The 16,681-nt window shown below is 45.3% G+C and overlaps 1 protein-coding gene across 1 annotated transcript in view; it reads right to left on the bottom strand.

Moving 5' to 3' along the window:
- Positions 1 to 15,141, bottom strand: part of ERI3 (ERI1 exoribonuclease family member 3) — a 136,522-nt gene extending 121,381 nt beyond the window's left edge. The window contains exons 1-2 of the mRNA XM_054384283.1: positions 15,131 to 15,141; positions 4,008 to 4,282 (exon numbers count right to left, since the gene is read on the bottom strand). Coding sequence (XP_054240258.1) covers positions 4,008 to 4,259 — 252 coding nt within the window. The 5' untranslated portion in view covers positions 4,260 to 4,282; positions 15,131 to 15,141. The remainder of the gene's footprint in view (positions 1 to 4,007; positions 4,283 to 15,130) is intronic.
- Positions 15,142 to 16,681: the final 1,540 nt, after the last annotated feature.

The raw sequence follows: 16,681 nt of genomic DNA on the forward strand, positions 1-16,681 counted from the left end.
TTTATTTGGTTTTCATTTAAGTGGTGTTTATAGATTACTACAGAGATTACCATCTTATGTAGAAGCCCAATTTCAAATTCTTTGAACAAATCTAATTTCTACCTTGGCACTTTTTATATTTAAAAATATCATTGCTTTTCATCCCCTCCACTGAAGCTGGCTATCGACAGATACTTGGCTTGCTGACCAGAAGAGGCACACCCACTCACTGCAATAATAAAATAAGGTTATGGGCAGCCACAGACCTGAGCCTAGGGAGCTCCTTAACACAGTGGCTGAAAGCACTGACCACCATAAACACTGGTGCACACAAGGACAAAGGGACACAAGAGTGAGACTCCCACTATTAATGCATCTTCTCTTGTGTAGCTGAAGAACCATATGCAGCCAGCTCTACAGGCTGACAGCATATAAAAGCAGCAGGTACTTACAAGCTCTTAGCAGACAGTAAAGCAAAAAAAAAAAAAAAAAGTCAGAATTAGAGCTGAAAAATAAAGCACACTACCACCGCTGTGGTCCGAGGTCCACCGACCTCCACAGAATGACAGCTCCCATCTGACCCTACTGGGCTTTGGATCAAATTCCGAATGCACAAGGTAAGCTTTAAAGAGATGCAAGAGCACAGCCATAAACATCCCTTACTGCCAACCCCTACTGACCTTTGGCTGGCTAAAACACTACATGACACAGACTGTGACTCTATTCTTTCAGGTTATCCCATCTATCCATTTTGGGGCAATGTAGTTAAACCCTCCACATTCTTTTCTCTCTGGGATGGTCTCATTATTCATAAAAATAGCCCCCCATCCCCCAGGAAAAAAGAAAAAAAAAAACAACAAACTAAAGCTGAAGCTAAGCTGCTGCTTTATGCATATAAATGTGCACTTTGATTTAGGGGCATATCTGTTGAAAGCTACCAGAAGTCAGGACTGAAAGGATGCTAACATTTCTCTGCGGGTATAGAGAAAGAAATATCAACAACCCTCCATGCCTGACCCCAAAGTGGTAAAGCAAAGGGCAGCAGCCACAAGGCACTCAGACAGCAGTTCCAGCCACTGAAGCCACAATGCAGACAGCTTCCCAGGAGTATACCACTGTCCTCGACCCTCCTTGATCCCCATTACTGAGGCCATACCATGAGACCTTGGAGAGAGACCAGGCAGCATGAAATAGAATGGCAATGAAGGAATCTTCAGGACTCCCAAAAGAGCATGAAGGACTTCCCCAGGGATAAAACTAGTGAAGCTGCTGGCTGCAGAAAAGCACAGGTAAGTACAGAGGGAGAGAGAGCAGATATGGCAGTCACACACCTTAGTGTAAATAAAAAGGTAACTCTTCCACTAGTTTCTGGGTTCAAGCCAGAACGTTTTGAAGAGCAGTCAGTGAGAAACGTGAAGTGTGCTGCACAGTGGCAAATGCACTTTGCAAGACCTTTAGGCTAGGCTAGCTAAATTTACAGCTATGCCTACCCACTGAGAGTAACCTGGACCACAGCTTAGCTCTGTATGTGCAGTCTCCTCATCAAATCCCAACGTATTTTAATTTCATTGTATCTGACTTCTATTTTGCAGGTATTAAAAGCAGAAAAAGGATCAGGATCACAGCAAAGATCAGCACCTGCCTATTCCTAGATCCCAGGTCTGTCTTCAGACCAAACCTCTAAAACTCGTCTGCTACTTGTTACAGCTAAAGACCTTGCCACTAAAACCTTGCACAAAACATCACTGAAATACACAGCATGGATTTCTCACCATGACATATTGCCCTGCAGTGCAGAAAAGCCATGGTGATCAGCAAAAACATAAGATGTAGGTACAGGGGCCATTGACTCATGTCTCATTTTATAAAGTTGCCCAATTTTGGCAGGCACCTTCAGCCTTGTCCAGCTACACTGATCACCATCTAGCAAGGGCCAACCGTTTGCCAAACTTATCTGTTGGTGATGATGTGATGGGCTGATGGTCCTTTTCACACACAATATGATGCAGACAGGTGCTGAACACAGCAGACTGGAAAAATAACACTGAAGAACATCTCCACCTTAAAGCTGCTATCTCACCAACAAAATATATAGCAGATCTGCATTGGGCCAGACCGTTACTTTCCCTGGCAAGGACTTGGGGACAAAGCTCCTTAAAACAGTAGTAATCATATTCCACTCATGCTCCTTTTTACTGCCAGCTGTAAACTAGCTCCACATGCATCATGGTTTTGCATCAAAATGTGCACAGAGCAAACAGCTATCCAAAGGGACAAGGTAGATCCAATTTACAGCTTTGACAGGTCCATGCACCCGAGGCAGAGTGTGTGAGAAATAGCCCCACGTCTCACTTGGAGAATGCTTAAGACCCTGCTAGCAGTGGATGCACAGCCACAATGGCCTCCCACAAATACCCAGAAAAAGAGTTGGGAATTTGGAGTCCGTTTCTCAAGAAAAACAAGAGGCAGTCAGCACTCACCAAGGCACTACTGGGGAATAGAGAAGTCAAATTTGATCCCAACTCGCAGCTCCCTTTGAAAGGACAAGCCCAAGGGAAACCACAGCTGCACTAGAAAATGAACACTGAAAACCACTTTGCCTCTAGTATATTTGAAAGAAAGCAAACGGAAGTTGTTCTGACCCAGTGCAAATATTACTGGCTATAGCCATAAGAGGTCAATTGCTTTGGCAGAGGAGGGTGAGAAGTCCGAGTTCAATTTAGAGACTTAGAAATTCTGTCTGTTACCAACCCAGTATTGTTTTATTTTCCTTCTTTTTAGCAGTTTCCTACTTTAAATTAAAACCTCAAGCCTATACTGTTGGCAACTGAAAATATATTTATTAATATGCTCTACACTACTATGGAAAAAGTGCTTGCAGAAAAAACCTCTGTACTCCATTCAGATCTCTGCGTCTCAGGTGGTAGGACACTGGAAAAATCTCTCTGAAGCTGAACACTTCCTGTCTCATTACACTCCAGAGTTATGACCCAGACAAACTAGCTTCAGCAAGATCAGAACTCCAAACTGTTGTTCTTCTCTACTTAGAAACACCATTGTGTTGCACATATCCATATCATCCAAACTTATCCTGGTTTCAGCTGGGATAGAGATAATTTCCTTCTTAGTAGTTAGAACAACGCTGTTTTGGATTCAGTATGGGGTTTGGTATGAGAAGAATGTTGATAATATACTGATGTTTTCAGTTGTTGCTAAGAAATTGAGGACTTCAACCTCCCATGTCTTGCTAGTGTGTAGGTGCACAAGCAGCTGAAAGGGAGTATAGCCAGAGCAATGAACCCAAACTGGCCAATGGAATATTCCATACCAAGCAGCATTCTGTTCAGTATATAGATCAGGGCTGACTAGGAAGTTCGGGCTATTCTGGGATTGCAGTTGCAAGATTTTCTCTCCATGTCAGTGAGCAATTGCACTGTGGATCACTCATTTATATATTCTATTATTGCTATTATTATTATTACCATATTTTATTTTATTTCCATTATTAAATTGCTTTTATCTCAACCTACAAGTCTCCTTACCTTTACCCCTCCACTTCTCTCCTCCATCCCCCGAGGCAGGGGAAGGCAAGCAAGCAGCTTAAAACACAACAGAACAACTCTTTTCCTAAAGCTGTTGGCTACCAACAGCCTTTTTCCTTGCAGAATCAAGCACAGCTCTTATATATGTACTCAACTAATGCAGGTTCCCAGCCAAAAATGTTCAGACCCTCCCCAGTTCAGGCAGATGACAAGCATACATGACTTAAAGACGTTTTTGATAACACATGAATTGTCACTTCTTTGATGGAATCAGGCTCCTTCATTTCATTCCCATCGAATGGTCATGGCATTGCTCCTGAGAGAACAGGCAGCTGGCAGGAGCCCTGGAGGACCACCAACAGGAAGGCAGTGAGGCAAACCAGAGGAAACAAGTGAGCCAGCACTTGCAAGTGTGCCTTTTCCTTCTACCTCTCAGAACAGCAGCAGCAACTTTCAAGGGTATAATTAACAGGATTGACTATTTACCTGAGGATGAATCTGTGGTTTATCACATGTAGCTTCAAAATCCAGCACTAAGAAGTAGTGATATCTCTGTGGAGGGAAGGATGACATTGCTGCCATGCAAGCTCCAAAGCCGTGGGACGCCAGTTTCCTGCTTACAATGGAGTTGTACCCTTTGAGAACAGCAGCAGGGAGGAGGGAGCGCACAGTTTGTCTTGCCCTTGGAAGTAAGTTTTGAGGGAACTTTGCTGCTCCAGTATGGAGGAGTGCTATCATTGAACATCCAGAGGCATCTGAAACTGAAGAGAGACTCATGTTACTCATGCACACATACATCTCATCTCTGCTAGTATCTCTTCACTGCCCTCCTCTTGACAGGGATTTCCTCTGTGCTTCCCGTTGGAGGTTCCAGCATCACAAACCTGAAATAACACAGTAACCTGCTCTAAGCACAACAGATGACATTTAGACTGAGCTCATGGTGTCCAGAATCACAGGCAACTGGAAATTACCTTCTGCAAATGGCTCTAAATTAAGAGCTATGAGGCACGCAACAGTCGTGGCTCCAGGCACCAGGTGACATCCCACTGCTGAACCTCCTCATAGCAGAACACAATACAAACCACTTAACACACAGAAAATCTGATCTAAACCTTTTTGAAATTTCTGAGGAGGCCTTTCATTTCTTCATAAACAACATTTGATACATGATAGGAATTAAATACAGTAATGCACATATCAACACTACAACCCATCCAAACAGCTTGGACCTGAGACACCTGTAAGTTGTACCAAAACCTCCCACTTCAATTGCAAATCCATGCATTTGGTGTCTGGAAGGTTCCTCCCAAGGTAAGTTCTCATTCGCTCTGTGTACAAGGTTTCTCAGAGATGTGGTTCTAATCCTACCCTCAATTTCTTACTTCAGGTATTTATCAGAGGGTATCAGTTCAACAAGACCACGTGAACTACAGGGACTGCAGGAACTGTAAAATGCAAGCAGGATTCTATAGCTTACAATCTCCCTCCCAGAAAGACATTTCACCCTGTCATCACCTTCTGAGGCTTCTATTTAACAAATGCTATTTAATAAATGACATGTGAGACTACCTGGATTTTCCTCCACCCTTTTGCTTTTAAAACATTGCACAAAAAACTTTACAGGACTGTCACTGCCCAAGGTGAGTCAACCTCAGGGCTGTTAGTAGATTTATTTGGATGAGAATACAAGTCGAACTCATGGAGGTGTTATATAGGTGGGTACAGTGACTGATGGCAAAACAGGTGAACTGCAACAACCCAGTCCTCTTGAACAAGAATATGAGTACCCCTTCTAACTGTAAATGTAAACACACACACGCTCCTTGCCGCATAAGATACTGAAATCCATCCCTCTGGTTGGTCCCACTGTTCATGGCTCTGGGCAAAAAGCTCCATCGCATCATAAGCTACCCACCTGTCTGGTTTCTAAGCCTGGCCTCTCTGCATCTGCACTCACTTTTCACTCCGCTGTGAAGGCCTGGAAGTGCCTGCCTTGAGACATGGAGCCAAAACAGGCAACGCAAAAGAGAGGACTCATCGTCTGCGAACAAAGTCACTGTTTGCACAAAAGACAGCATTTGCTCTCTCCCATCCGTTAGGCCGTCAGGTAAATAACGCACGTGCCAAAACACACACTTAATGAGGTAAATAATATGCCTTGAATAACAGCTAAATCTGTATTTACCTGCGAGACCAGAGAAACTCGGAAGGACCAGATTAGGAGATAATTGCGACTGAGCAGGTTGTGTGCTTCGAGTAAACATGCGTTTGGTAACCTTCCCTTTCCAAGGTTTTGAGTGAAAGGCAAAAATCAAAGGAGCTGAGATGTTCAAGATTGAGCCAGTGACCACACTGCCAATTCCATGGCATAAACGCATCCTCACCTTGTGCCTTTCACGTTTTGGGGGGATATTGACATTACTAAAGCAGTGTGCTAGGCAGCAGGTACCCAGAAAACTGAAAACTCCAGTCACAAAAACATAATGAGGAGTCCAACATCACATTCATCCTAAAGGGGCTCAGTTCTACCTACTGCTTTTCCATCCACAGCTTTTACTGTCATTAATAAATGCATTACAGCCAAATAGAAGTTAGTTATATTCACTTCTATCCTGCCCCAGATAAGAGATATTTAAGATATACATGCTTTAAATCTTCAGGCTACCAGCTATGAATCTAAAGGCCCACCACAGCAAATATAATAGCTTAGGATAAAGCAGCTTGTAAGTTAGTTGCAGTAAAACCTGGTCTTTAGCCTACTGCAAAAAGTAAAATATACAGTTGGAGTGGGGAAGGCAGGCAAGCTCCAACCCCTGTATCAAACATAGGCAATAAACATACATTATCCACCCACACACAGCAAGACCATTACTTTCTTAACGTATCTTAACTGGCAAGACTACAGCATCAGACATGAACCTCATAAAGCTTCAGGCTGGCTGCTGTGGTGGTGCAGCAGTTCTCAAGCTACTGAGTCCACATGGCAAAGGCCAACTGGCCATCTTGGCAAGAGACAAACATGTCACTTCGTGGACATGGCAGCACTACTCTGGACCCCAGCAGGTCTGTGTCACACAGGCACCATAGGACAGCAGCATAGAGAAACAACAGCCAAAATCTAGTGCCTGTTTACACTAAGACCTTCTGCAGGTGGTCCATGTCTAAGGAGAGGATCAGGCCCCCCATCCTCAAAGCAGCCTCCCTTTCCACTCTCCCAAGTAGCAGAGGGAGCAGTGCTCTGAACAAAGGTGCACTAGTGGGTAGAGTCTGCCGATTCCTCTACACCGCCAGCATACAAATAAGAGCAACCCCACTGCAAACCCTGCACCTTCAGCCAAATGAAGTTTTAACTGCATGTTTACCCAGCCACTGCTCTAGGTGCCCTGGGAAGACCTCACACCATCTTCTTTGGCAAGGTCAGAGTGCCTTAGAGCACAAGATAGCTGGTGAACAAACACACTTTATTAGAAGCCATGTAAAGCATTTATAACTGCTATGACAATGAGAAGCACTAATAATTATCCTGTTGGGTTTTTTTCCAACAGACCACAACACAAGCCACACAGCTTCAAAAATTAGAAACCTGACTCTATCCATATAAAACCACATGTTCAGTGATTCCACTTCCAAACCTAGATAAAACACCACATATATATTCCTTATGCACACAGGGTCAGATTATAATCTCAGACAGTGCAAGCTGTCACATATGGCATTCAACCCTACCAGGTTAATATTTCATATCACACAGCTCCTGTTCCTTATACAGATACATATGAAACTTAATGGGACCATGAACTGAGGCTGGACCTCGGGAATCAATTTTGACAGATTGTACACAAACCCAGGAAAACGTGACAGCACTTTACATTTGCAACACCCAGTAACATGGGAAACAGCCATGTGTGGTGGGCTTCCACTGGAAGATAGTTTGCATTTTGTGCTATCTAACAGCATGTGCCACGCCTGGCATCATTTGCTACAATCAGAGAATGTCTTTTAAAAATAACTAAAACAAAAAATTCGTCTCTGGATATCAGCCACAGGCAAGAGTTCAAGTTCAGGCTGACCATAACTCTTGCTTGTTAGTGGTCCAAGCACACAATTCTAAAGCACAACAGTTTGATCACCAGGAAATAAGGAAAGCCAGGAGAAAGGCAAGTGCCAGCTGTAGCAAACAGCCTGCCAGGAGCCCCACTGAGTGCAAAGTGGAGAATCTGCACCAGCGGCTGTTGCACTCAGGCTTCCAACAGGAAAGCCACTCAGGGACAACAAAAAGCAGCAAGGAACAAGATGGGGAACTCCTGCCATGTGAAGGACACTGGTGACAGTGCCAGCAGGGCATTAAAAGTGTTCCTCCTCATCAGTGGACAGGCCTGAAGCCACGTACAGAGCTGTCCATAACTCAAGTTGCAGGGGATTCAAATTCATCAATGGCAAAATTAGCCCATGAACTTGAGCTCATAATGGATATATTTAATTTTTACAATCACATCTAATTAAAATAACTTGGCAGCAAGAGAAGGCCTAACTTCAACAGTTTGCCTTTAATCCTAAAATATCTCCCTTCACTGTCTAGTTTGACAAGCTGATGTAGGGAGGGGGCAAGAAGACAAACATCCAAGTTCAAGTCAGAAAGGTTACTCAAGAAATGCTATGTTATACAACAGCCTCCATTTACATGTTAAATTACTTTGTTATGGCAATATGGCTCTTCAACATATTAAAAAAAATAAACTGACCCAAAAAGTCCCACAGTAATCTAAAGAACAAGACAAACTAAAACTCATAGGAGAATCATTAAGGTGGAGAAGATCTCCAAGATCATCAAGTCCAACCATCAACCCAACACTACTGTGATCACGAAACCATGTACTGAAGTGCCACATCTACACATTTTTAAATACCTATAGGGATGGTGACTCCACTTTCCTGGGCAACCTGTTCCAACGACTGACCACTCTTCCAGTAAAGACATTTCCCCTAATATCAACTCTGAACCTCCCCTGACACCACTTTAGGCCGTTTCCTCTCATCCCAATATTAATTACTCTAAAGAAGAGACTCGCCCTCACTTTATTACAAACTCTTTCAGGTAGTTGTAAAGAGCAATAAGGTCTCCCCTCAGCCTTCTCCAGACTAAACAATCCCAGCTCCCTCAGCCACACTTCTTAAGACTTGTTCTCCAGACCCTTCACCAGCTTCATTGCCCTTCTCCATACACACTCCAGCGATTCAATGTCTCTTTTATATTGTGGTGCCCAAAACTGAACACTACTCAGAACTGCAGCCTCACCGTGGCAGAGAATAGGGGCACAATCGCTTCCCTGCTCCTGCTGGCCACGCTATTCCTGACCAGGATGCTGTTTGCTTTCTTGGCCACCTGAGCACACTGCTGGCTCATGCTCAGCTGGCTGTCAACCAGCAACCCCAAGTCCCTTTCTGTCAGGCAACTTTCCAGCCACTCTTTCCCCAGCCTGTAGTGCTGCCTGGGCTTCTTGTGACTCAAGTGGAGGACCCAGCACTTGGCCTCATTATACCACATACAACTGACCTCAGCGCATCAATCCAGCCTGTCCAGATCCCTCTGCAGAGGATGTGCAGATCAACACTCCCGCCCAATTCGGTGTCATCTGCAAGTTTACAGAGGGTGCACTTGATCCCCTAATCCACATCAGTGATAAAAATACTAAACAAGACTGGCCCCAAAACTGAACCCCTGGGAACACAGCTGCCAAGTGGATTTAACTCCATTCACCAGCACCCTCTGAGCTCAGCCATGTAGTTCTTAACCCAGCAAAGTACACCTCAGTCATGAGCTGCCACCTTCTCTAGGCACAATGCTGTGGAAGACAGCATCAAAGGCTTTATTATAGTCCAGGCTGACAACATCCACAGCTCTTTCCTCATCTACCAGGCAGGTCACCTGGTCATAGGAGATCAGGTTGGTCAAGCAGGACCTGCCTTTCATGCAAGCAAGCTTTGGGATTAATTTGCTTAAATTTATACCAGAGCAAAGCCTGGGTAGGGTCAGCTGTGACTCCTACAGACAACTGAACTCAAGTCTTAAGCAATGAAAAACAATTAAAAATGTAAGTCAGGTTTCTCTTCTTTTATTATAGTGTCTTATCAAATTATAAGGAATAAAAAGAGTAGTAAAGATGCTTTTTTGTAGAGCAGAATTGCATGTGTGTAGCAACACTTGGAACAGACTGTAACAAAAAAATGCAGGACTTCCATTTTGGTAGCTGTTCAAATGCATATTCAGAGGTCAAATGTGAGTCTGTACTGCAGTTGTGTGAAGATATTACTGAAGAACAATAGAGAGAACACTTTTTTTTCTTCTTTTTTTTTTTTAAATCAGCCTTAACATAAACCCAAATATTTCATTAGACAAACTACAGTCCGAAAAAGACAACACCTGGCTAGCCTGCAAGGCAGGAAATGAGAGACTACAAACAAAACCAGCTTAGCCACTGTTACAAACTTGGGGCAGGGGGAGAAATAAAAAAAATAATCAAATAAAGTAAAACAAACAATAAACCAGAAAGCTTTTAGAAGCATTTTAATAACGTAACAATTTTAGACAGGTAGATTTGCTTCATTACTTTGTTCAACTCACAGTACCACCCCTTGAACATGAATCCAATACACTCCCACAGTTGCACTCCCTTCACTTCTGGCCAGGTTAGTCTCCAGCACTGCTAGAAAACCAAGCCCATGTTTTGGAAAATTAATAACATAATTTCCCCAAAGCACTGTCACAGGATGCCTATACACTGTCCCATCATTATCCAGCTCAGATACAACTTGGCATCAATCATTTTGGTTTTACAGCACTCCACAATCACATCCAGCCTCTTCCCACTACAGATGAAGAGGTCCCTGTTCTCAAGAACTTACAGACTAAAATTAGATGCAATACAACAAGCGAGGGTAACAGCAGAGAAGAATGAGGGTTACAGGAGCAAAGTCAGGCAATCGCTCATCCAGGATATACGTGCATCTTGATAGTTCAATTAAAAAATAATTTACTGTATACAGGCACAGGCTTCCCTCTATATGGCCATTATGAAAGTGACAATTGAACATGGAAAGGGTTGACTAAAGGATGGAGGGCACTCTTGGGGTAAGGAACGTCTCTCTCATTTCTTGAGCTCATTCTTCCCGCTGCATTCTTTGGCTGATACGTCAAAGGCACCACCAGTAAGTCAGCCACGTCAGAGCACCAGAATCTCTTCCATTGTGACATCACAGACATGATGGCTTGTGAGATCACAATGAGCGAGGCCGAAGGCACTGTTTACTTAGGCAAGCACTTGCTGGGGCTATCACACCCTATGAAACTGGGAAATAAACACATCTCAGTTCACTTGACAACACAGTGAAACCCGCATGAGACTCCACTCCAGCAGGACACGAACTCGTCCCAACAGATCACCCAGAAGTCATCCCAAAGATGCACTGTACAATTCCACTCCAATTTTATTAGGCCACCTCTGCTAGGCAACCCACTTTTGTCAGCTCCTTGCCTGGCCTCCTAAGACAAGCTTTGCTGCTTATTTTTAAACCTTTTTCAAAAGTAACTGTGGATAGGCAAATGGGTCTAAGCTGGAGTCTGAAGAAGTTCCACCCAGTAAAGGATTGCGCAGCTTAGAAGAAATGTTGAGGAAGGAAACAATGAAAATAAAAACAAAGAGGTAACAGTGGATATGCATACAGCAAAAGACTGGGAAGCTGCAGTGTAAGAGCAGATTTGGCATTAAGGAAAATAATAGTCACAGAGAATCAGACCAAAAACCCTCCCTCTAGTTTGGTATCCTGCTTCTGCATGAGGGCCAAAAGAAAATGTACGAGCATGAAGCCACACAAAATGGGGTTAACCAAGCCAATAGTTCTGGGAGGCCAAAAGAAGGCAGGCCTGATGTCCTTCCTTCTCTTAATCTCCTGTTGATTATCTTACACCACCGGTTCCTGAGCTTGTCTGGCCCCTCTGTGAGCCAATTCAACCACAGGAACCCATAAAAGGACTAATGCAGCTGAATAAAACACAATTAAAACAAGATAGTTTCCTGTTGGTTTAGTGAGACTAATCAACTTGGGGCTAGGCTGGGCAAGTGCCAAATCTCAAAGGAAAGGATGGGCCCACACTGGCAGAAGCGGGAGGGTGATGAGCCACTGGGGCTCAGCCACTCACCAAACCAACCATGTACTCAGACCAGGACCCACCAGACCTGGCATGGTGTGCACAGTACTTTGCAGGAAACAGACAAGGTATCTGGGCTCTAACAGCATCGACACAGAAGACTTGAAGTCAGAAAGCCCACTGGAACATCCTGTCTGAACCTCATATAATGCTGGCCATAAAGTTTCCACTTAATTACTCCCGAACTGAGCTCAAAGGCTTGAACATCTTTCTGAAAAGTTTCTGGTGTTGAATTGCAGCATCAAGTATGGAAGCTCCCCACTACCTTCAGCTTGTTCCATTGGTCAATCCATTTGCTGTCAAAAAATAGCACATCATAGTTTTCACTCAAATCTTCCCAGCCCTGGTCTTCAGAGCAAGTTCTGAAATTTACGGCTCTCAATCCACAGTAGAACTCCCAGTGTCAGGATCAAGAGGTTTGTGGCTACCATGCTTCTAGTCAGTAAAACCTACTACTGCATATTGGCTTAATTTAGTGGAAAGAAGACATAGCAGGCCACCCTTTGTTTAATGGAATCTAGCACGCATAATTACTTCATTTTCATACACATGAATGCCATAGTTGTTCAAACCACTTACACAGCTGCACACCTTCATTATTTTGAGAAATGAACTTGAAGGTTAATGCCTGAGAGTGCCAAATGACTCTCAGTCTGGATTCTAGGAGACAACACTTGCATTGCTCAATGCGCTGATCACTTTTGATCTTCACAAACATACTCCAGAAGTGTTAAAAGAAAGTCTGTATTCTGCCAAAGCTCTATTCTGCCAGACAGGCAAATGCTTCAAGAAGGAGAGCAGCTACAATAGGGCATGGTTTCCACACAACCCAGTCTCAGTGCGCCTGGAAAATCAACCAAGGAAGAGGCTGACCTTAATATTCAGACACAGAAAAAATAACAACTGTAACAAATACAGCTGAAATAATAAAAAAACAACCCAACACTCATACTTTTTTCTTTGTTGGTATGTCTGCACAACATAACTGGAGAGAATACAACTTCCCAGATGGGAAGTGGCCAGCACAGTTAAACTTCTTTTAGGGGAAAGAAAAGTTGCCAAATGGTATCTAGCAGAAACAGGCAGCACCTCTAGGTTATGCTTCGAAAACCACAGTTTGATCTCTTCTCCCCTCATTCCCCTGCTTGCCATTGCACCATGCTAATATATTAGCTCAGCACCACTGGAGTAAAACACCTGGATTCTCTGTGATGACCATTTCCACCAATAACTCATTCTTCAGTTCCAAGGACAGGCTTACAACAAAGGCATGGTTGCTCAATGGCCTTCACTGTTCTCTTGCAAGTACAGCCACAGTGGCTGGTCCTACATTTACCTGAACTTCACCAGGCTTGCACTCCACAGTCTTGTGGGCCTTTACTGGAGGTGGCTACTGGATCGATACAGGGGTAAAGTCAAGTCCAAAAACTTCGCCCATTTAAGTTTCTTCCAGAACTTCATTTCCCAAATTTAAGGGGGAAACAAATAATATTTAAAAAAATAAATTAACATTAAGATCTATCAAAGTTAACAAAGATGAGCACCAAAACAGTTGTAATTTGGTCTCCTAAAGGAATTTAAATGGAGTATCTCTCAACTGCAGAGCAGAAACTTTAGATCATATTAGCGTATACTTAACCCAAGGACTTCTTTATTCAGCCTCAAACACATGAGCATTTCCTTTTTAATGTTTTAATGATATCCTCTTTTGGATTTTGGTAACATTCAAATCTGTCTGGCTATATACACTAACTTTTTTAAAAAGCAAACCAAACTAAAATAACCCAACAGTAACAAACCCTCCCCACACACACCACTCATGCAGAGCAACCCAAAGTTTGAGATGAACAAGCACCGTAAAAAAGGCCACTCTTTGCAATAAGACAAGTATTTAGTCCACACTATAAATTAACATGAAAATTTGGTTACAACTGCTAGGATTCAGTACCTGAAAAGGGAAACAAAAGTACCTGAAACCAAATTTCCCAAGCCCACATGCTGAACAGCAACTAACCAGACTTCTAACACATTAAACTATTCTTAAATTAAGTATTCTTGGAAACAAAAGTTCAAACACCAACTTTAACATCAAGTGATATTAGATGCCACAATGTTGCAAAGAGCAACTAAATGATAAATAAATCCAAGTCACATTAAAAATAGCATTTGCATAGAAAACCTCAAACAACTGTCTTAACAGCATCTGATGGGGCAAGCACATTTGAGAGGTACCTGTGCAGCTCACCTTTCCCAAGGCACAGTGCAAGCCTTAACCTATTAGAAAACTTGCTGGTCCTTTAAATCACAGCTGAAAGAATAATAAGAGTTCAGACTAAGTAGCAGCTGCCAAACCACTCATTTCTGAAACCAAAAGCTCAGTAAGAGATAAGTGAAGAAACAGTAAAACGTCAGACTTATCAGCAAACAGACCAACAATGACCATATAAATTCAGCAGACACAGGACTCATAAAAGACAGAACAGAAGTAAACGACAACACCTTTTCATACATCCCAGTTTAAAGGAAACACCTGTAACCGTACAGCAGCAAGAAAGAAGAAATTTCTACTGCCAGTCAGAAAACAAGTAAACAGATTCTGCTCTTATAACCCCTCACAAGTTTACTTCAATCTCAAGATGAGGCAGGTGACCAGTTCGGTCTCACAAGATTAAGTAAATAGAGAGGGGGAAAAAAAAAAAAATCAAACCTCCTGCTTCCCCATCACCTCTATCTACGAACCTCCACATCGCAAAACGAACATGAAAAATCCTCGCCGATGTTGCCTCTCGGTCCCCCCGTACACCTCTCTGTTCCCTTTCTCAAGCTCTAACAATCGATCCCGCTCCAGCTGGGACCTGGAGGACCACTGCCACCGCCACCCTCTAGCCTTCCACCCGAGGCAGAGGCCGGGGAGCGGAGGGCCTGGCAACCCCGAGCTCCTGCAAACCCGTCGAGACTCGGCGTCGAGAGGGCGAGGCGCCGCCACGCCTGCCCACCGTCGCCCCGCGCCCTCCTTTCGGGCCGAGGCCGACCCCGGCCCCAACGGCCTCCCCACACCCCCGCCGCCGCCCCGGCCCGCAGCCCGCCTCGCCACCCCACGCCCCCGGGCCGCCGCCCCGGCGAAGGCATCGGCGCCGCAGGGGACAAGGCCGCGCCCCCCCCTTTTACCCCCACCGAGCCAGGCCTCCACCCCCCGCCCCGGGCCACGGCGGCCCCACGCCTCCGCCAGGCCTGCCGGGCCCCCGCGCCGGCAGGGCCCCGCCGCGGCCGTGCCTCCGCCCGCTGCTCGGCGACGCCGTATCTCCCCCCACCCCCGGCGGCGGGGGCCGCCCCGTCCCGTCCCTCCCCCCCCCCGCCCCGCACACACTCCGCACCACGAGTCCCCAACACCGCCACTCACCTCCGCGCACTCTGACCCCCGACCCTGCTCTGAGCGGCAGCGCCGCCGGCCAACCGCAGCGACGCCTGCCACCGCCGGAGGCGGGGCTTCCTCCCCTCCTCGCCCCCTGGCGCAGACGCACGCCACGGGCCGCGGCACGGGGCATGCTGGGACTTGTGGTTCGGTGGGGCCGTGCCACCATTCCCCCCTCACCCCCCCCCGCCTCGCCCTGCTGCGCCGCGTGGCCGCGCCTCGACGCTGCCGCAGCCGCGCCGGACCCGCCGGGATTGCTGCTGTTGCCCGCTGTGGCCGTCCGCTTGCCTGCCCATCGCCCACCCTTTCCCGTCCCCACCGGCCCACATCCCCTTCCTCCCTGGGCCTACCCCTTGCTCCTATGTGTGTTCCTAGGGGCCATCCCGTCTTATCCCCCAGTGCCACCTCCATCTCTCCTCTGAGGCCTCTCTATGCTCAGCCTGGGTCCCTGCAACACCAGCCTTCAGCAAACTCTGCATCAGCTGCAAATTTAATAAAGAATCAGAGAATCATGGGATCGTTCTGTTTGGAAAAGACCTTTAAGATCATCAAGTCCAACTGTTAACCCAACACTGCCATGTCACCCCTAAACCATGTCCCTCCAGCAACCATATCTAAAGGTCTTTTAAATATCTCCATGGATGGAGACTCCACCGCTTCCTGAGCAGCCTGTTCAGTGCTTGACAACCCTTTTGGTGCAGAAATTGTTCTTAATATCCAAATTAAACCTTCCCTGGCACAATTTGAGTCCATTTCCTCTTGTCATAGAATGCTAGAATTTTTTCCATTGGAAAAGACCTCTTAAGATTACTGAGTCCAAACACCATGGCCATTAAACCATGTGCCAAAGTGCATTATCCACATGTCTCTTTCCAGGTATGGTGACTCCACCATCTCCCTGGGCAACATATTCCAACGCCTGACCACTCTTTCTGTAAAGAAAGGCCTGTTGCTTGTTCTTGTACTTGGTAGAAGAGACCAACCACTACTTCACTACACCCTTCTTTCAGGTAGTCATAGAGCATGAGGTCTCCTTTTTGGAACCTCCTTTTCTCCAGGATAAACAACTCTGGTTTTTTCAGCCACTCTTCACAAGACTCGTTCCCTTTATTATGGCATACCCTGTAACTCTTTTTCCTCCTGTCACTCTAGAAGATCCATCAATAAACACATTTTCTGCACCCGGCGAAGGCATATCTCATAGGCCCTCCTTTCCCTCTGGACCTCTTAACAGACCACCTTGGTCTGTCCTACGGCTGTCCTACGGCTGCCCTGAGGACCCCTCTGGTCCATTACTCATCTGTCTCCTGAACAGTCTTGGGTCCCCAATCAATCTTTCAGCGCCGGCAGCCACTGAAGGGAATTGATCACCAAATTTTGGTGAGGCGTGCCATCAATCCCATCTCTGACTGCTGGCTCTGAAAGGTGTGGAATATTCCCGGATGAAGCCCCCAGTTGTAAGGAAAAATTAATCTGATTTAGAAGTTCCTGTTCACAACAGAGACAGAGGAGTATTTTAAAACTTTATTTGAATAAAGG

This window comes from Indicator indicator, chromosome 10, assembly GCF_027791375.1.
Source record: "Indicator indicator isolate 239-I01 chromosome 10, UM_Iind_1.1, whole genome shotgun sequence".
NCBI classification, from domain to species: Eukaryota; Metazoa; Chordata; class Aves; order Piciformes; family Indicatoridae; genus Indicator; species Indicator indicator.